This window comes from Actinia tenebrosa, unplaced genomic scaffold (assembly GCF_029948245.1).
Source record: "Actinia tenebrosa isolate PJP-AT-01 unplaced genomic scaffold, QUT_ActTen_1.0 PGA_scaffold0__85_contigs__length_37466705, whole genome shotgun sequence".
NCBI lineage: Eukaryota > Metazoa > Cnidaria > Anthozoa > Actiniaria > Actiniidae > Actinia > Actinia tenebrosa.
In genome coordinates this window covers 35,705,797-35,727,179 of record NW_028292569.1, presented here as the reverse complement: position 1 = coordinate 35,727,179, position 21,383 = coordinate 35,705,797, and the positions used below count along the sequence as shown (strand labels likewise).

Sequence of the window (21,383 nt, the reverse complement as noted above, 5' to 3'; positions counted from 1 at the left end):
CAAGGGGCTTCCATCAATATCGTGAAGGTTTAGATGCTTTCGAAATCAATGGTCATGTTTGGAGCCATTACTATTTCCATTGTTACATTATTTTGAGCACAAAGCTGAGTTTATTTGCAATGACTTGGGTTAACACTATTTAAAGTGTTCAGTGATTTTTCTCATGGATGCCCTGCCTCCAGTATAATGTAAAGATTCGAAGCATCAGAAGAAAATCATCTGGAACAAGAATCACGTTTACGCCCTTACGCTTCGTTGGATTGTTTTAAGTAAACGGATTGGAAGAAATAAGAAAAAATGTAATTAAAAATAAAATAAAATAAAATAAAATAAAATAAAATAAACACAAATCAAGAAGGACAGTTATCTTTAATCGTTTTGACTGGATATTGAATTAAGTGGTCCAATGATTACAACAAAATAACCATGAATTTCATTTTAGCATCATTTGATTGGTGGTATCATGCGATAGAATGGAAGAAAACACTTTTCATTGATATTTAGTTTCGAGAAAGACATTCCACATGCATAAAACAACCAATCATGAAAGTGAAATACATTATCTATGCAAATACTATATCATTGTGATCCACTAATGCATTAATCTTTTCAGACAATGGAGGCATCTCTAGTCCTATGGATATCACTGATCATCAAAGTGTTACTCGTGAGCAGGACGAAGGGTGAGAATTTGTTTGCCTACTTTCTTAGAAACATCGCTTTATCCTACAGGAATATCTATTTCGCTATAACATCATAACTTTACATTTTTAATATTTCCTGGTTGTATATTTTAGGTGCAGCTCGTTTCACAGTAATTCCACCAAGAGTTTCATATGTGTCTGTAGGAGAAACAGCTAAGCTCGTGTGGGATTACAGTGTGGATAACAGGATGGAAGAGTTTGATATTTATTCACCAAAGTGGATGTTCTATGATGACAATGGCGGTGCATTTCAAATTGCACACGAAGTTGTGTTAAACAAGTGGAAATGGTACATAACCAACAACACATGTCCTGCTAGACTACTGAACCCTGTTCGAGTGAGTAAAGAATCAACTGCTACACTAGTAATCCATAATGTAACTCTTGCTGATAGTGGTACGTATGGATGTGTTCTGGTGCTGGCAACAAGAAGCCCCATAACAAGTAAAGTTAAGCTCGTCGTTACATGTAAGTAGTTCAAATTAAGTTTTAGATGCTATACATCTCATTATTAGTAAGATTAGGAAAATAGTACATATTAAATATAGCGATGTTATCGAGTTTCAGCTATTTATATCATCCATATATTAATTACATTAAGCTTTCGTTTAACTTTGCTTTTTTATCTATTTTTAAATCTATTTATGTCTTTAGTTTTTTTCCCTCAAATGGAAAGTTTTTTAGTTAGTTTGGTTTGTCGTTTTTGTTTTTGTTTTTTACTTTATGGATTATTTTTGGATGATATATAAATGTAATGTGATATTTTGCTGTATTTTTTTAGCACGATCAATAATCTTGATGCATTTTTATACTTTTTTAGCATGACTGAATGATTGTAATTCTTGCAGTGTTTTGAATGAGTTTCCTTCTTCCTATAACAGCTTTTCCTGATATCACGTTAAGTCCTTCATCTTCAAACATACGTGTAAATGAATCCGAAGGATTACAAATCAGCTGTTCTGCGGTTGGAATTCCTAAACCAAACGTCACATGGCTAAGATTGATGGATGGTGGCAAGTTTCATAAGAACCAAGGCGTGGGAAATGTAACAATTTATATATCAAATATCACAAGAAACGAAAGTGGGATGTATAATTGCTGTGCCAGTAACAACCCGAAGGAGAATACAACCTGTAGAAGTACAACGATATCTGTCCAGTGTGAGTTTAGTACATTGATTATTTTGTCAACCTCTGGATTTCATTGTATAGCCGGTTCTTTTGTTATTTGCTAATACGAAATTGTATGCCGATGTTTGAGTTACGCTAATAAATCATGAAATTATTAAGCAAACCCAATTACCTAAAACACTTTAGCTGAAAATGCAGTAGGACAGACACAAAAAATATAGAAACAAAAAGAAAGACAGACGTCAAACTAGTACGCAATGATCATTCAGACGATCTACAAGTATACCTAACATTTTTTTTCTTTAAAAACGTTTTTGTTTAGTATCTGTAAAAAAATAAAAACAAACAAACAATAAATTAAACTCACAAATTGAGCTAACGTATATTAGAAGGTATTGGAAGAATCAATTCCTTTTTTCATAGACAAAACAGAAATAGATGCAGTTGGCACAGTTTCTTCATATATATGGTGGTACAAACGTCAAACATCCAATGACTAATCAAACGATAAAAAGCTAGCTATCTATAAATCTAAATGTATTCCTAATATTATCTCATTTTAAACGCTTTTTCCAAACAGCCATTTACAGAGAACAAAATTTGACTCACAAATTGAGCCAATACCTTCTGAACATAACTCAAAAGGTATATATTGGAAGAATATTTCATTTTCTTCTCTTCGCAGACAAACCAGAAATAGATGTAGTCCAGTCAAATGACACAGTTACTTCATATAATGGTGGTAAAATCAGGATATACTGTTTGGCCCATGCCGTGCCCTCTCCTGTGTTCACGTGGTATGATCCCCGTAATCGATCAATAGCGACAGGATGTCATACTGTTACTGGTGTTGGTGTCTTGGAACTAGTGACCATAGACGCAGGCAGCTATGGATTGTATAGGTGTAAAGCAGAAAATCTACTTGGTTATGATGAACACATCATCAATGTCACCCAAACAGGTTTGAACCTTTATTTTTGTTTAATGGTTTTTATGTTTCTTTTTTTATTCAAAACCACAATCATCTTAAAGTTGCTTCAAAAACAAAGAAGCGTGTAAGAATTACATGAAAAGGTTTCTAGATTTCATTGTGTAAATTACTTATGGAGCACTCATGTGTTTGCTGATGTAAAATTATAAATTTCTTGTACATCATTTCTTATGGGTTAATTATGCTTTCTTTTTTAATGTACTTCGTATATTTTACGAATTGTTATATATTTATCAGTGTCAACTAAAAGCTACAAATCTTTTTCTCTTTTCACAAGAAAAACAAAAGCTTTACCGACAGTCTACCACATTTGCGCTTCAGTCAATATTTCAAAAGGATTCTGAAATTGCGCATTATATATTTAGTGTATGCACGTGAGAAAACAGAACAAAAAACGTGAATTGGTATCTTTCAGCTCTTCCTACTTCTACGATACCATCAGAAGGTAAACGCCATGTAAAAAGCTCAATATCAATAGTTAATTAACAAAGGTAATTTAAGAAAACGTAACAAAAAAAACACAAAACAAAACAAAACAACTAAAACTAAGAAAAATGGCTTGAAACAACAACTGAAGTAAAAAAAAAAAAAAAAAAAGAAAGAGATAATTCATAAACCGGTATCGACGATGTTTTTCTATGTCATTTCTTTGTAAGTTTAGTTTTTAGTGTTAGGCACACTATATATATTTTTTGTTTTTGTTTGTTAGTTTCTACTTCTAAGGGGATAGACATAGGTTTAATAAGTTCAACCAATGTAGTGCTTGCAACAACCAAGGTACAACAAGGTAAAAGCCTATTTAAAAATAAATTTATTTCCGGCGTAAATTAAAAGTTGACCTATGATACAACTTCCTTTTTGATTCTTTTCCTTTTTTCTTTTCTTTATGTCCTCTGACGCATGCATTATATAGCGAGCTTTGGGCTAGAACGCCAAGGGGAGTTGCATTGGGCTAACTGTGTTTGCTGTGAGCAGAGAAGATGAGTAGACAGGGTTGGAACTTTTTGGCCACTCTTGTGGCCGTTTATTAAAAGTTAAACCTAACCTGGGATTTAAACCCAATTCTTACAAATGTCACAGCAAAGGTGAGGCATAATCGCCTTCACATGTTAATCTCCCACTTGGAGGTGAATGGGGAGGAGGGGGGAATGTTTTCCCTTGATGTCTATCGAGGGAAAGAGGAAGGTCGCTAGATTGCACCGTCCAAAGTCCAGGGAGGTCATCACGTGACCGGAAATAAAGCCTCGATTGGCATAAAAGCATTTACGTCCGTTTGGAACCAAATGACCTTTTTGTTTTGTTTTTTGCTTTCGTTTTCGTTTTTGTTTGTTTGTTGTTTGTTTTTTCTTTCGTTATTTACATTTGCTGTTCTTTCTTGTAACTTATTTTCCTTTTTTTAAGTTTCTTTCTTTCCTTTCTTTCTTTCTTTCTTTCTTTCTCTCTCTCTCTCTCTCTCTTTCTTTCCATCTTTCTTTTGTTCGTTCTTATATTGCATTTGTATTGCAGAGAAGACTACGAGTCCTGTTGGAAGAAACATCCCACTGAAGGTCAACGAGGACATCATTCTATTGGCAGCAGGTGGAGCAGTAATATTTGTCTTGATAACGACAATCATCATCCTCGCTGTTATGATCTATATAAAGTACAGTAACAACAAAAGTATATAATATTTAAAAATATTATTATTACCATTCCTTATTAATGTTATATACATGTATATATACATTTTACAACCATCACTGCACGTACCGGGCTCTTCTGTGAGGTTCCCTCCGCACGCAGTACCACTACATTCTATATTTACAACACACAATATTCAACTCACATGTTGATTTTTATGGAGGGAAGAAACAGGAGTACTTGGAGAAAACCCTCGTAGCATAGTAGAGAACAACACACCAACCATATTCAACTCACATATGATCCAGTCCGAGCCGGGGCTCGAACCAAGAACACAGTGACGCGTGGCAAGCGCTAAACCACTACGCCATCCATATTGTTACAGATTGATCGTTATGGTTTCTTCCACTTCTGTGTCTACTTTTTCTATTTCTGCTCCTGATGCTCACATCAGCATTACTTATGTTTCCTTGATGCCTTTTATTTTTTAAATTTTATCCCTGTCCATTTTGGATTCTGCTTCTTAACCCTTTTTGAATTTTTCCCTCAAACTTAAAACAGTCTAATCCTTAATCCATACGTCCTCATTTTAAGAAAGAATTTATCAGTTTTGATTTTTGATAAGCTAATCGTGCAAGTCATATGTTTAACCATGCATAACCATCTTACCAACTGTAATGAATTGTAATTTTATATTGTGGGATATTTATATCAGCAGATAGAAAAGAGCAACCACGAGAAAATGAGTACGTATTTATGTCTTGATTACCAAATCAGGTTACAGTATATTATGGTCTTCTCTATTTTATATTCCGAAGACGTATATTTTTATAAGACTAAAACCAATTCCGTTGACTTTAGAATGCCTTCTTCGCCTCTGGAGGCTATAGAAAATAACATACCCGTATATGCCAGTGTTGATTTGTCAAAAAAGAAGAGAACAAGACAAAAAGGGAACATACCAATCCATGACCAGGTAGACAGGAGCAAGAAAGAGGTATGAAAAAGATGTTAGAATAGAATATTATTATAATATTTTTATTAATTTGTAGTACAATAGCTCATTATCGATTTTTTGAAAATTAATACAAATTGAAATGACAGCAATTAAAGCTATATTTAAATATCAAGGTTTCAATTAGTGTGATACTGCACAAGTATCATTTGTATATTAGGGACCATGCTTCATTTTACATTTCTTTTAAATACACGCACAGAATCATGAAATGTGAAGTCCAAAAAAATAACGATTATAAAAATAATGTTATTTTGATTTTCTATTGCCAAGGCCCTATGTAATGTCGTGCATTGAGAGACGATTTAGCATGTATCACATCTTTTTTTGATGTAAGGTAGATTTTAAACTAACTGAATTAGTCGGCCAATAACTTATTTTGTTATTTCAGCAGCCAGGCCAGATCATCTATGCAGAATTAGATCTTCTGCATTCAACCGAAGTCATCCCTCCACCATTACCAGATCGTGACGCGTATAGTGACATTGATTGCAGACAAACTTCAAGTCATGGTGACAATGTAGAGCCTATATATGAATCTGTTTTTATGGAATGATACACATTATATTTTTACTAATACATTTAGGTGCAAAGTAATACCGGCGAGATTCCTCGAAGCGATTAATCATTGTCTTTTCTGTTCATTATTATATCAACAAGTAAGCTAGGCAAATGAAATAACAAAAACGAATTCATGATATCAAGCGTTTTCACTCACGTGACCAGGCAGCCATATTAATGTACCAAACAATAGAAGCTTTCTGCACCGCTTTTTGAATTAAAAAAAAGTTCCATTCCCTTTGTAACATTCACTTTGACGTCACATGAAAGCGCTCTATTAACGATTTAAAAGAAAATGTTAATGTATACCCAAATTCATATGATCGTTTGTTTTGTTTACAAATGATGTAGTTGTCATTGTGATAAGAAATAATGTTATTGATGATGACGTCATTCTTATCTGCTCAGATAGATTTAACAGGAATGATGAAAAGGTAAATTATACACAGTGAAAAGATGATAAAACTTATCGTCGGAGTACGAGAAAGGACTAGCGTCCGAAACGTCAGTAAGTTCTTTGGGTGAAACTATAAACAAAAAATCGCACGATCTTCTCGTACAATTTGGAATTAATAGACACTCGTAATGTCGCCTAAAGGCTCGTGCAATTATAAGAACTTTCTCAAAACATTACTCGTGTCTATTAATTTCCAAATTGTACTCGAGATTGTATATATATATATACTTATCTTTACTATTAAATAAATTCATATATTATCTAGATCAATATAGTATTAAATATTAAATACACATGAAAATAATCAGTCTACTATAAATAAATTCATAAAAAAGCGACTGCCTGTCTCTCTGACTGACTGTTTGATTGAATATTTGATTTTGTTGTTGTTTGTTTTTCATTTCATAAAATTCGTGTATACTTCCTTTGTTTGCTTGTTTGTTTTTATTATCGTTTAGTTGTTTTTTCTACTGTTCTTCATACCCAATTGGATTTACGTAGCAGGAGTTAGCAATGTTTCAATTATAGGTGGAGAGCCGGGCAATGTATCAATATCCCGCCAAATCGAAAAGACTCGCACAAAACAATTACATTTTAATTGGTTCCAAAAGAAAACTTGAGGGATGGGGCAACGGGTGACACGCTAGTATTACATAAAGATTACGCTCCATGTCAATTTCCTTTTTATGAAAGGGGGGGGGGGGGGGGGGGGGGGAGGTTGGCCAATATGACGTTCGCAGTTTTGGAAGTAATAACGTAAAAAAAAGTCTCTAACATTCAAAAGATTATAGATTCTAAATTCATAAGCATTATATTATTACAGCGGAGCTCCCGGGCGGAGAAAAGGCCCTCGCGAGCGGAGCACGATAGGTATATAATGTGGTAAACTATCTATTTCGTGGTCATCGCATGGGAACCCTGTGCGTAACGCTAAGAGTGTCGCCCGCCCGGTGTAAATCGCGTTTCTGATTGGTCGAGCTCTCACTTGGACGTCTTTTTTTTTAAATTTTTATGTGTTTAAAATTGTAAAAACGAAGCAAAAAATCATGGAAGAAAAGAATTTAACACAGTGTGAAGATAAAGGTTAGGAAATTTTAATTTTGTTTTATTTGTAGACAACATAGCTACAATTACCGGAAAAAGAGCAATGAACTAGCATGATAAACGAGCAAAAATGATATACTTGTTTTGTTATTATAGTAAGAGTAAGAGTAGGTACATGTTTTTAAAGTAGTCATTTGACAGGAAAAAAACGACAATAAGTGTAGTACCATAAGTATATATCATCGAGGGACCTTTTTGAATTCCACACTAATTAAAAAAATCCAAGAGGTGTGTGACAAAGTTTATGTAATGTTTAGAAAACGAGAGAGCGTGTTTTATCGGCATATAAAACTCGAGACGGAGGCGAGAGTTTTCTAGCCGATAAAACATGGTCTGGAGTATTCTGAACATCTTAGCAAATTCATGTATTTCTATAACCTTCAAGAACAAAAAAGTTTCGAGTGGTTGAACGCAAAAAGATAAAGCATTTTAACATCGAAGTTGTTGGTTTCTTGTTTGCCCAATGTTTGCTTGCAATTGTTAAGTTAGATAATACATTCCAATGCAAGAGTGAACTGATTAGGTTTGATTGTCGCATTAAATCAACACAAACATAGCATACAATATAGAAACAGTCTTTTGGGAATTCAGCACAATTACACTTTTGCTCCACTGTATTTTATAATCTCTACAAGAGTATTACGATCTGTTCCACTCTAATTACCGCACTTTGATTTATTGGTAACGACCACTCTACACAAATACCGCCTTGATTGAACAGGAGTAAAATGGCATCAATTGGTATAAATACTGTAAAGGTATTCAAAAACTACAAAGTCCTTGGGGATCGGTTTAAGTATCGAGGACGTTTGGTGAAAATTAGCATTTGGTTCACGCTACGAACGGAGCAATGTCTACGCAAAGTCGTTTCAAAAAACCAAAAACTCCCTTAGAAGAGGTGCAGTGCGTTTCCGCAGCAATTCCAAGCAAGACAATAGCAGCTACCAAATGGTCTGTAAAACTATTCAAGGAATGGCAGATGGCAAGAACGAACCGCATTGCTGCATTGGAAGAAAGTAGCTTCAATTTCAATGCAAAAGAAACGCTACAAAATCTTGACACGCCTCAAGAGCAAATTAGTATTATGCATTGAATATCAGTGGTCTATCAGATTTAGAACACTCATGAATATAAACATGAGTGTTTTAAATGTGATAGACCACTAATGTTTAATGCATTGTGTATTCATTATCAGCCCCGCACTCCCCTGAAAAATTCAAAACCGCCCCCGACTTTACGAATCTTGATTTTTTAGCGGGGTATAAAAAACTTGTCACGTGATGTAAATCAAGGACGCCATTGGTCAAATCACCTTATTAATATTCATGAATTTGCTAAAGCTATATAAAGTTGCTAAAATTAAGTCCAAAAAGTCCAAAAAGTTGCTAAAAAAATCCAAAATTTGCTCAAAATTAATTTGTGTCCTTATCTGGCGTGATACTTTCTTTAAATTCATGTAAAAGTTAAAAAAAGAACGAAAGTTGCTCGAAAGTGAAAAAGTTGCTCGAAATCGAAAAAGTTGCCGAGCAACTTGTGGAGAGCCCTAACCTGAGCTAACTCCTTCGCCTTGTGCGGTGTTCAGGGACTCCTTCCTGTTCCAATGGACTGGAGATAGCAATTGATTGAATTTGGACACATATCCAACAAAATGTGTTCTATAATAAAAATCGAAATAATTTAATAGACAAAGACAAAGAGACCTCGTGGTAAGGTTATAGGGTCAAACGTGTTCCGCAGTTCAACAAAGACTTTGTTTGTGTATGTATTAAAAAAAGAAACTTGTACCAAAGCCTTGAATAACAACCTCAACTTAGAAAACGATCCAAATTTATAAGACTTTTAAATTGCAATTTGATTAATAAATGCATTTTTTATGGTGCATGCCCGTATATATAAAGCCGTCATACTATACAACCCTGACATTCACTTGCCTGAGAATAAAAATTCCATTTCAATAGAAAACACTACACTGTTTACAGGTAGGGGATGACACAATAAGCTATGTCTATAAATTAAAAGGTTGAAAAAAGCTGGTGCGTTTGGTGTATTTCAATATCAAAGTATTTCTCGACTTGTGGTAAAACATTATTGCGCTTCCATTTGGTTACCCTAGTAGTGACAACACCTTTAGCATCAGCATTATTACCAAATTTGGAGTTACCTAAATGGTAGTCCGCTCGGTCCTTGCGCCTGCGCGGGAGTTCCCAATATATCAGTAAACCATTTCGTCTTAACAATGCCCTTCGTATTTCAACAATTTTACATTCTGCTGTTTTTAATTTTCTTGCAAATCGAACGAGGTAAGAATTGTCTTATTTGCTCTATCCAAATTATCTGTTAATGCTTTTCAATACATTTTTTTGTGGAATGGATACAAATGATCGAATGCAACGTGTTCAACTCAATCGTTAGTGAAAGAGTATGTATTCTTAATAACCTACTAACGCCCAAAATACTCTCTTCGCATAATATGACAAAAATGAATAGGAGGAAAGCAACAAAAGAGCTCAAGGAACATGAAGGGCTTATAAATGACTGGCTTTCTTCCAAGCTTTGCTTAAATCTTAGACTAAGCAGCATGTGTATAGACACGTATCAAAATAAGTCTATTTCGTTTTATCAAACGGGCTAAACGTCATTTTATATCGATTGACTACGTAGCTTAATTGCAAAATAGAGAAATTTAATACAGACCCGATTGAACCATGACGAGCTGGAGAGCCTATTTTACGGTAAACAGCAAACCAACTCATTCTCACAAATAGATCTCTCGTCTATGCAAGTCTCAATAAGACGCCCAAAACATACTTGTCATATAATCACTTATATAATCAGAAACAATTTGATTGAAATAAACATTTATGAAACTATATCACTTAAACCCGCTCCCAAAAGTACAACACAAGCTAAGAACAGACGTATTACAAAACAGAAACAGAGTCACATCAATCACAAAACACAGTGATCTAAGTAAGCGTACAAATATACAGGTATACGAGTACCTAAGTATAAATGCGCCTACAGATCTAATACAAAGACGATAAACGCACATCACATACATAAAATAACAGTAAAAGGGCTAGAGCAGTGAGAATGTGTAAGAAAAACCTGAAATCTTTGGATCTTGGGCAATAGTTCATCGAAACGTTCTCAGTGACCCTTTCAAATAAAGCGCCAAATGAGAGTCACATGATATCTTATAACGACGTAAATACTGCTTCAGTGATGTATAAATGTGCCGTCCCGATTGCTGTGCTCATGCTGTGTTAATCCGTACGATGACATGCATTACGCAAGTATTCCCTATGCAATGAATAGAAACGAAATTTGAGACCAGCACTTTGAAAGTGCTGCTTCACGCCGGTAACTAAGCCGTGCTAGCTCGTCATGTAGTTTTAGATATCCTCCATCAGTTTGGATTTAGAAAGTTGTACTTTTATAAAATGTGTATTATCGTCCCCTTTCTAATATCCATAAGGGAAGGTTTTTGTTCCCACCATATGATTGAAACATTATTTTTTTAAATATTAGAGTTAATTTTGTATTCAAAATGATTTGAGAAATAGTAATGTGCTGTAGCTACTGCTGTTACGTTTGAAAACCACCTAAAACGCAAAGAGTTATTATACATGAGAAGAAAACAAAAGACAATTATTAGGGTGAAGGATGAAAAATAGTTGGGTAGTATGGCGTTCCATCCCCGCCAAAATTCATGGTTTGTATTTGAAGTCCTTCAATTGAATTTCACCTACAAGAAGATTTATTTTTATAATATAGTCAAGGAAATCCGCGCGATCTGATTGGTTGAAAAGCATGAACCATTTGCCCATGGGTTGCACGCTCACGTCAGCTTTTGTTGCTTCGGCGAAAAAAAAGCCTTTTTGTATCTTTTTGCTGACAATTTATCTAGAAAAGATAACTGAAAATTATCGAAAAAACTAGCGAAAATACTCATCAGTCTCCGACATTTAGTATAGAGTTGTTATTTGATCAACCTAGTAATAAAAAATCAAGATTTATTTTCAAACAGTGAGCTGGACAAGATTGTGTTAAAGCGTCACTCTAAAAAGACAAAGCAAACCACAAATCGGTCGGTGTCTACATTCAAAGGTTTTTTAGCAATGATTAAACAAATACAAAAATATTGTTATCGTGTATTTATTCAACAAAAGTATTTCCAAAGTAATAAACTATAAATATCACGCTCACCGTCTACTTCGCAGCTTCACAACTGCAGTGAAGTCCTTTTTAAAGCTCTACATGGGAGTGAAAGCCGACAAAGCATACTACCCAGAGAAATTTAATCCAGTTCAGTCAGTTAGTTTTGATACGTGTACAAGAAACTTTCCATTGCTAAGTCATTGTACGATAACAAACTTGAACATCGCCAACAACAACAAAGACAGCCACTGTGTTTTTCTTTGATTTTTTGGGCATTACTGTACTAAGAAGTGTCAACATTTGAAATGTGCTTGGCTTACAGTTGAAAATCACTCTCTCCGTAGTTTTGGACATTTTTGGTTCACTTGTAAGCTAAATTTTCCCCATCATTTTAGTCATAGCAGTCTTCAGTGTGAAGCTGCCATTTTCAACTGTTTTTGTGTTTTTTGGCGCCTTTGTGCATTTCATTCACGCAAGGATTCATGCGTAAGGAGAACTTAGGACATGATCAACAAATTAAGTCAATATTTTGTATTCATTTCCTGTTTGTTGACTTGACTATATTATAAAAGCAATGGATCATAAGGAGCTGTGCGTCCAGCTCCTTATGATCCATTCCTTAAATATCGCTATCTTGAATTTTACATGCTTCTTCGAGGTTTCGACATTCGTGTTTGATATTTGTCATTCAAGTTTTACAATACGAACTCCACAAGTTTTTATTTTAACTCGAGGATGATATTGAACTCAACGCCGTGCAATTGTCATGCGAGGTTATATTTTGAACTCGACCACAGAAATTGAATATTACGCTTCGTTGATCTTTCAACGGGACTTGAATAATCTCAATCAATTGAGTATTCAGAATGCTATGAAGTTTAATGTGAAGACAGGGGTGGATCCAGGGTAGTTTACGTGATTTCCGTAAACTACTCAATTTTTTTCAAAGCTTAACACATTTCTTTCTAAATAATGACAAAATGTGTGTATTACCTTTACATTATTCTAGAAACAACTTACTTGGTTGTTTTTCAGTTAATTATTAAAGAAAATTCAAAGAAATTGGAAGAAATGCAAAATCATGAAAATAACAACTAGAAGAAGCAACCTTTTATCTCTAGCTTCTCTCTGGATAACACTACATTGGACGAAGTTACAGAATTCAAAGATCTGGGCATAACTATCGATAAGCATTTAAGCTGGAATTCTCATACTGATAAGGTTGTGGCAAGGGCAAACAAGATGCTGGGTATGATTAAAAGTACTTGTAGAGGTCTTGATGATCCAAAGACTTTGAGGGCTCTATAGTATTCTTAGTACGATCTAATTTGGAGTACTGCTTAGTGGTGTGGTCCCCCCATACCAAGAGGAACATTGATAAGATAGAAAGAGTACAGAGAAGGGCAACAAAATTTATCTTAAAGACTGAGGACGATTATGATACTCGTTTGATGAAGTTAAATATGATGTGTATAGAAAGTAGGAGAGTGTTAGCGGATGTTACATTTTTATTTAAGGCTCTTAATGGTATAACTAATATTAACATTAATCCTTATATAGATTTTTATACTACTCACCATAATTCATATTCTCTTAGGCATTTTGATAGTTTATATTTAAAAAAGAAACCTGCTAGAACAAATGTGCTCAAATATAGTTTTTTCAAAAGAATAGTTGATTCTTGGAATCAGTTGCCTAAGGACATTAGGAGTGAAACTAAAGTTCAGTCTTTTAAGTCAAAAGTGAAGGATTTTTTTAATGAAGCAATCAAATAAGGGATTGGGAAATTAAATTGAATTATTTCATATTTTACTAGGTTAAGACAAATTTTCATATATTTATTATTAATATTTTTTCTTTGCTAGGGGAGGGAGGATTAAATTGAATTATTTAATATATCACTAGGTTAAGACAAATTTTAAATTTTATTTATTTATTACTAATATTTTTCTTTGCTGGATTTGACAAATCGGTATATCAAGTTAGATTTATATTAATATATTTTCTAGATTTTAACACATTTTTACAGATTTTATTTTTATTTCTATTTTATATCTTGCCTGGTTATCTGTTTCTATATGGGGTCTAGGACTCCTTTACGTATGTGCAAAATGATTGAAGAAAAATGATGAAAAATATATAAATAAATAGCATAAAATAAATAAATATTAAGGCAGTGAGCGATTGGGGCAGTGAGCGATTGGGGCAGTGAGCGATTGGGACAGTGAAGCGTACGAGAGGTATATGAGAGTATTATGGATATGTATCGTAGATAGGTAGCAATGGTGCAGTAAAAGATAAAGTACATCGTTTACAATGTATATTGAGTAAAGAATAAAAGTGTTTCGAGTGAAGGCAACGTTACGAAACATGAGCTCATGCGTCGCGACGATGTGGTAGGGAATACAATATAAAACTATGAAAGATCTGGGATAGTCGTTCGATCTACCAAGTATTTATTATCAGGGGTTAAGACACAAGGTAGAGGCTAATCCTATACCAGCCGCGATTGAGTCGGGTAAATCTCCGTTATTGATGATCGTACGATTTAGGTACTCTAAACGAAACAATAAGCTACTACAATCATCCTCCTGTAAACAGATTGTATCAAGCTGACGAATTGTCGATTTTAACAACAGAAAGAACGTACTCTGCCGCCATTTTCTTTTCTTGGGCCCGATGTCTTGTATGTCAGCGGTTTCTGGTTATGCGCCACGTTTACGATGTACCGAGGAGATCTGGATTCAATATTTTCCAAGGTCAAGCGAGATCAACGAAGCGTGAAGTTCAATTTCTGTGGTCGAGTTGAAATATAGCCTCGCATGACAAATGCATGGCGTTGAGTTCAATAATATATATATTTAGGCACTGCCTAAAAGCGGAGCTCCCGATACGGAAGTCACAGGGAGAACAATTTGAATGAAACTGAAAGTTAAAAATAAGATAAGGGAAAAAATCTTCAATTATTTTTTATTCGAGATGAAGATAATTTCTCCCATAATAGAAACCATGCAGTGAAATCAAATCGAAATGCACTACATTGTTTTTTTGTTGTTTTGTTTAGCGCGAGTACATACTCTCCCACTTAGGAATTTTGTACACAACTCACCACCACCCCCAGGGGCTAGTTTTGCTCTTGGAAGATTTTTCGACAAATTTTTCGAAAAAAACCGACATTTTTAGGCTTTGAATCTCTTTTACTTAAAGAAAACGAAAGATAACTACAGATAACTCAATACGATATCAAGTTTAGTGAAATTTACCTCGGATGTCTTTCATTGAAATCGAAAATCTGGAGATTTAGGACAAATCAAGACCAAAAAACAGACTTGGAGCAAAATATAAGCTTACTTTAATAATTACGTCTTTTACAGAACGAGACCAAGAGAAGATGAACTAAGAGAAGGAATCCCCCCTATATAGCCTTGTAACCATCATGTGCACAGTTTGATGCTATTTTTAAACCATTTGTGTTTCTGCACGCGCATTTACTGCGCGCGCTCTACGCTGTTTGCTTAACATAAGAAAAGCACAAAAAACGTTAGCAAACAGCGTAGCGCGCGCAGAAAATCAAACGATCAAATAAATGATATCATTGGATGATATTTTTAGAATACATTCTAAAAATAGCATCAAAGTGTGCACATGATGGAGCACGGGGATTCCTTCTCTTAGTTCATATTCTCTTGACGAGACGTTTTACGATTAAGTTAAACTTGACAAAAACAACTGAGACAAAATAGAAAATAAAAGCAATGCAAAAAGGCAATGCAAAATGAGGAATTTCTTGCTTCAGACTTGCTCGAATAGCTTAATAAACAGTTGAATATTTGGTGTAAATTTATATTTCAATCAATACTTAAATAAATTATCTGTAGAAATAAAAGTATTAAATGAAAGTCTTCGTTGTTTTGAAGATGGGACCCCGCGATAGGAGGCGAATATTTCTTGAACGAAAAACATACGATAGTTGGTTAAAAACAACGTTTTACAACGTTAACCGAATTGCTAAAGATTTACAAAGCTAAATAGAGGACGAATATTTGTTGTAATATGCTCTTCATGTTATATTTACTCCAACATTAAAATAAATTAAGCTTATCTACAGAAATAATAAAAGCTTTGAGGGAAAGTCTTTGATTTGTCGATTCGTCGAGAAAAAATTAAATGCTTGTCAAAAAATAATAAACGATTGTTTGCTAAACCACACACCTGAATTCTTGGAGAACACTTCTTAATCCATCTTTGAATACATGAAAGTTTTTTTACTTGTCTTTGGTCTATAACTTGCCCTAAAGCGATTTTTTTCTGTGAATTTGAGAGTCGCCTTAGCTAGTAGTTCTGCTTCAAATTCCTTTGTCTTTCACGCTCATTTTCTCTTTGTTCATTCGTGAAGTTTTGACTCAAATTCCTTTGTATTTCACGTTCATTTTCTCTTTGTTCATCCGTCAAGTTTTGCCTCATATTCCTTTTTCCTTCACGATCATGTTCTCCTTGTTTATGATCGAAGTCCCGCCTGGATTTGCGTTCTCTATCTCTCTCTCTCTGCTTGCCGCTTTTCTTTGGTGAGATTCCTTCGTCTTTGTCTTACTTTTTCACGCCACCAGAGTTTTTCCTCTTTCCAAAAAACTCTTTTACTTCTGGCCTTTCTTTTTTGGCTTCATTCTCCTCTGAGCTTTCTTTCGACATATCGATTTCGGAAAGGGGTTCCATCGTAAATAGAGTAAATATAAATACAAGCTTGAATAAAAAATTGTGTTGTTATCTTTCGGTATTGTAAAACGTTTTTTACAAAAGTTTAATAGCCGGATTCACCTTTATGTGTACCCGGATGTTGCAACGCGTCGACATTCCCGCCAAAAAAAAAATTTAACCAGCCAATCGGAATGCTTATGTACACGCCCGGACGGACGGACGGAAGTGACGTCAGCCAATCCATGAAAAATCAACTCGATAGTTTACAATTTTTTCTTAGGTATGGTGCTCCGCTCGCGCGGCCCGCGCGGGAGCTCCGCTATCATCCTCGAGTTAAAATAAAAACTTGTGGAGTTCGTATTGTAAAACTTGAATGACAAATATCAAACACGAATGTCGAAACCTCGAAGAAGCATGTAAAATTCAAGATAGCGATATAAATAAATCTTCTTGGAGGTGAAATTCAATTGAAGGACTTCAAATACAAACCATGAATTTTGGCGGAGATGGAACGCCATAGGGTAGCTTACGATTTGAATTTCTACAGTAAACATCAATAATTTGAGTTATTGTTTTAAGTTATAGTTTTTACTTCAAAGATCGTTTCACTGTCTATCCAACCACGTACCTCGAAGTCGGTCAAAAAACTCAGCTCTGCTTTCTTTTTTCAACTCACTTCTTGCTGGTTTGGAAATTGAAAGAAGCACTCTTTTTCGTGCTTGACATATAACTACAAGTTGAATTCAAAATGCAAAAATAATCAATAAATTTAAATTTGACTATATTCTTTTACGTCAATTCCTCACCAACCTTAATTTAGTCACCTTGTCATTCCTTTTCCATTTTATAACTGTTTAGGAATGTTTGTAAAACATTTTACTGTTCAATATGTAGAAAACGGCTAGGAAACGTTTTTGGTTTCCCTGGCTTCAGTCGTGTCCTTTAAACATCCTTGAAAGTGCTTCAAATATGATCAGAGTTCTAAAATTTGAAAGTAAAAATATTTTTTTAGTTCGGCCACAAGCTATGTAGCTGTGATTTGAATACAAACTTGTTAGTTGTGTGCCTACATTACAAGCTTTATACTATATTAATGAATGTGTTACCTTCCTTATGTTTTGTCATCTACGGATTTATTTCATGTATTACATGAAGTCACAGGGAGAACAATTTGAATGAATCTGAAAAGTAAAATAAAATCGGGGGAAATTTTTCAATTTGTTTAAAACTACAGATGAAAATAACGTCTTCCATAATAAAAACCATGCAGTGAAATCGAAATGAACTACATCGTTTTCCTTGCGCAAAATATGCCCTCGTACTTAGAAATTTTGTACATAACTAACCACCAGACCCCTCAGGGGCTAGTTTTGTATTTGGAAAATTCTTTGGCAAAGTTTCCCATGGACGACATTTTTAAGCTTTTAATTCCTGGTTAACTTTACTTAAAAAACGAAATATAACTAGAGATAATCCAATACAATATCAGGTTAAGTGAAATTTTTACCTTGGATATCTTTCATCGAAATTTTGGAGATTACGGCATATACGGAAAAAGTGTCGTTTCTGCTCAGCCATTTCCTATATGGAAACAACTTACCATATTTGGAGTTTGAGGTATGTTCGTATCGCAAAAAGACGATTTTTTGTAGTAAATTTTATCCAAAATTAACACGAATTCGAGTGAAAGCACATTTTTAAGTCGGCCATTTTGTTTTTTGTCCAAGAAAAGACTGGAGAAGAGACACAGGGTGACCGTTGTTTGATAGGCTGTTTACCACAGGAAGCCCGAGAAAACGACACTGATTGTTTGTGTAACAAGATTTGGGCAAACTAGGAGTCCTTTAAAGCAGCTTTTAATCATACGAGTATAAGTATTAACTACACGATTTTACAATGAGTTCCAAAACGTAGCAACAACGTTTTGCATACGGGGCTTTTGTCACGCAACGCTGATATTGTCACAGTTTGATATGGAAATTTTTGGAGACAAGCCAAGTTCATAAGCTTAAAACGAACTTGAAAACTGGGCAAAATAGGTGGGCAAAAAATAAGCTTACTTACGTCTTTTACATAACGATGTTTGGTTTAACTTAGGAATTTTCATGTTCTTATATGAAACGTATTTTTACCGCAATGAAAATATTAAAAAAAAAAAATCCTTTGGTAGCATCATGAGATAGAAAATTGGCTGGATGTCATTATAAACTAACTAAACTTGTGAAATGAAGGCCCTGAAAATAGTTTTCTTATCCTAATATAATTCTTCATTAAAATATTTTCATTCCTCTCATATATTTAATCTTTAACTACTTTTAGATAAGCTTGTAAACCTAAAGTGCCTATCACCCTTCTGACAATTTTCACAGTATTGATTCTATACATGCGGTAAGATGTGCAACTTCTTGAAGTGTTTTTCCATGCCATATGCTAATGCTGTGACGTATGAGGAGTAATTATTTAATTTACAAAACACTACTGGTACAGAAAAACTAAATTTGAAATACGCCATTGTTTTGCCCATTGCTCTCATATAAATGATTGCAAGTTAGTTTTCCCATAGAAGCCGGTGTTTCGAATTACGAGGAACAAAAAAAAAAACATAAATGACTCGTCATACGTCACAACATTAGCATATGGCATGGAAAAACTTTCATTACTTCAAGAGGCCGCACTCAAACTCTGTAATTTTTTCGGGTTATTCAACATCTTACCCCATGTAAAATCAATACTGAGAATATTGTCAGAAGGGTGGTAGGCACTTAAATTGGCATGTAAATAAGTTGGTCTTTATACAATAACCACAAATTAAGCTCATTTTTATAATCATACTAGCTCGAAAAGCTCAATAAACAGTTGAATATTGGCGTGATTTTATATGTCATTCAATATTTGAATAAATTATCTGCAGAAAGATATATAATTAATGAACGAAAGACAAAATGAAAGTATTTTTGCCATAGTAACAAAACAGTTACACTTTTTCGCACGTTTGTCATTCTAGTTCGTTGGTCGTTGGCCGGTAATTTCAGCAATGTTATATAGCTATAAACTTTGTCACACATCTCTTAGATTTTTTTAATTTGTAGAATTCGAAAAGTTTCCTCACTGATATGTACTTATCCTACTAAACATAGTATATATTTTTTCAAATGACAACTTCAAGTTATGTAAGAACTACGACGTACTCTTACTACGATAACAAAACAAGTATAATTTTTTTTTCGTTCATCATGCTTGCTTGTTGCTCGTTTTCCCGTAATGTTGTAGCTATGCTATCTACACCAAATAAAACAAAATAGAAAATGTCCTAACCTCTATACTCACACTGTATCGAACGAAGTCTTTTCTTCCATGATTTCTTCCGTGATTTTTTGCTTCGTTTTTACAATTTCAAACACAAACAAAAAAAGATAATTAATTTACAAAATCTCGTCATGGTCCAAGTGACATGTGATTTGAAAGCTCGACCAATCAGAAACGCAATGTACACCTGGTGGGCGACACTTTTACAGTAACGCAGAAGGTTCCCATGCGATGACCACGAAAATTGAGTTGCATAGTTTACCATATTCTATACCTATGGTGCTCCGCTCGCGCGCGAGCTCCTCTGTTATTGTAGACAGCAGTTCAATGATACCATATAATAGCAAATATATACTAATACCTTATAATATTCTTCTTTTTTGACAAAGTATACGCCATAAAGGGTCCAATACATATCAATGGTTCTATTGGAGAAGATGCCTTGTTTATGTTGAACACAACGGATCAAAAAGTAATCCTTATTGCCAGATGGGGAATAAGAAAAGGCAACATCCCCGATCCTCAGTTTATCAGTGTTAATTCATATAATGGAAAAGTGCACATAAACGAAGATATTGGTGACACGTTGAAAAGAAGAGTAGAATTTATTGGAAACTTGACAATGGGTCGTGCTTGGTTTGTGTTGAAGAACCTTACTGTCAATGACACTAATGAATACATTGCAAGCATCAGTGACGATGTATCAATAGTTCAACTATATTATGTGCGCCTAATGGTTGCACAGGAGAAAGGTAAACCATGCACTCTTTCGGGAGTAACATAACTTATTTATTTCATATAAACTTCTGATACCTAACTTCTAATTCCCTAATCAACATAGAACGTATTCTCTTTTAGGAAAATAATACGATATACATATTATACATATTTGTCATGAAGTGTCATCGACAGGTTGAGTGTTGTGTTGAGAAAGACTGTTGTTGTTGGTGACTTACCTCTGGACAACCTGAGCGGGAGCCCTATAGGGTATGGTTTTTTCGGCTTTTGTGTCTGGGGTAGGGTATTATTTTTTGACATTTTGTCTGAGATAGGATTAGGATTGGTTCGTTTTTGTCTGATGAATAGGCTACGCTTTCTGCCGATACAAAAACAATCGAAATGTTAGAAAATATTGATTGCAATCGATTCTAAAACCGTATCTTCTGTCTGTTAGTCTGGGATAGGGTGTACAGTTCTTAGTTTTAGTCTAGGGTAGGGTGTGTAAAATGAAAATTTTAGGACTGGGATAAGGTCAGGGTTTTAAAATCCTGGCGGCACACCCCAACCAAAGCGATATATTTTTAATTGTTACGTTTTCAGTAACAACAACAGAAGGACCTTCTCCAACACCAGTCACTACAGCTGCTGCTCCGAATATTACAAGTAAGGCTTTATTAGCTTCAGCATAAATAAAAAAACTGGACTACAGATATACGGTTATGATATGCATAGAATATAATATTCATTTCAGTACTACATGCAAGCGTATATGAAACCTATAGTTGTCGTATTTAGAATGTTCTATTTCTAAATAATTAGTTCTTAATATTGTCATTTTATATCATTTTTAAAATGGACATGAGTTTCTTTTTTTATCTTAGTCTTTACTCTGCACCTTTATAATATTTTACTCTTCTTT

General features: G+C 34.4%; 2 protein-coding genes, 1 long non-coding RNA gene and 1 pseudogene across 12 annotated transcripts in view; 3 read left to right on the top strand and 1 right to left on the bottom strand.

The window, feature by feature from the left end:
• Positions 1-415: 415 nt before the first annotated feature.
• Positions 416-6,899, top strand: LOC116290103 (lachesin-like). Of its 5 annotated transcripts, none has more exons than XM_089025578.1 (10): positions 416-683; positions 798-1,172; positions 1,586-1,864; positions 2,520-2,795; positions 3,241-3,270; positions 3,535-3,612; positions 4,332-4,484; positions 5,164-5,191; positions 5,307-5,442; positions 5,852-6,899. In XM_089025578.1, exons 1-10 carry the CDS (start codon positions 617-619, stop codon positions 6,014-6,016), a joined length of 1,587 nt encoding a protein of 528 aa, XP_088881704.1. In that variant the 5' UTR covers positions 416-616; the 3' UTR covers positions 6,017-6,899. The 5 variants fall into 5 exon arrangements, with proteins under 5 accessions (XP_088881704.1, XP_088881703.1, XP_088881702.1 ...); XM_089025577.1 differs by having other exon boundaries at positions 5,161-5,191; positions 5,855-6,899; XM_089025576.1 differs by having other exon boundaries at positions 5,161-5,191.
• Positions 3,820-21,383, bottom strand: part of LOC116290104 (uncharacterized) — a 20,197-nt gene continuing 2,633 nt past the window's right edge. Inside the window, exons 2-6 of one of the 4 annotated variants that reach the window (XR_016118991.1) lie at positions 17,545-17,619; positions 17,249-17,419; positions 17,067-17,168; positions 9,131-11,187; positions 3,820-4,458 (exon numbers count right to left, since the gene is read on the bottom strand). This is a non-coding gene — a long non-coding RNA (uncharacterized LOC116290104). Of the gene's footprint in view, positions 4,459-8,145; positions 11,188-17,066; positions 17,169-17,248; positions 17,420-17,544; positions 17,620-17,945; positions 18,471-19,765; positions 20,111-21,383 lie in introns of those variants that run through there. The other 3 variants (XR_016118990.1, XR_016118989.1, XR_016118988.1) reach the window with 3 other exon arrangements.
• The window catches only part of LOC148914176 (uncharacterized), a 15,697-nt gene continuing 4,067 nt past the window's right edge, over positions 9,754-21,383 (top strand). For 2 of the 3 annotated variants that reach the window (XR_016118987.1, XM_089025581.1), the window contains exons 1-3: positions 9,754-9,882; positions 20,134-20,496; positions 21,065-21,127. Coding sequence is in view for 2 of the 3 variants with exons in the window: in XM_089025581.1 (XP_088881707.1) it covers positions 9,819-9,882; positions 20,134-20,496; positions 21,065-21,127 (490 nt within the window). In the remaining variant the exon portion in view is untranslated. The remainder of the gene's footprint in view (positions 9,883-20,133; positions 20,497-21,064; positions 21,128-21,383) is intronic. The other variant, XM_089025582.1, reaches the window with a different exon arrangement.
• Positions 11,843-13,931, top strand: LOC148914177 (uncharacterized; annotated as a pseudogene).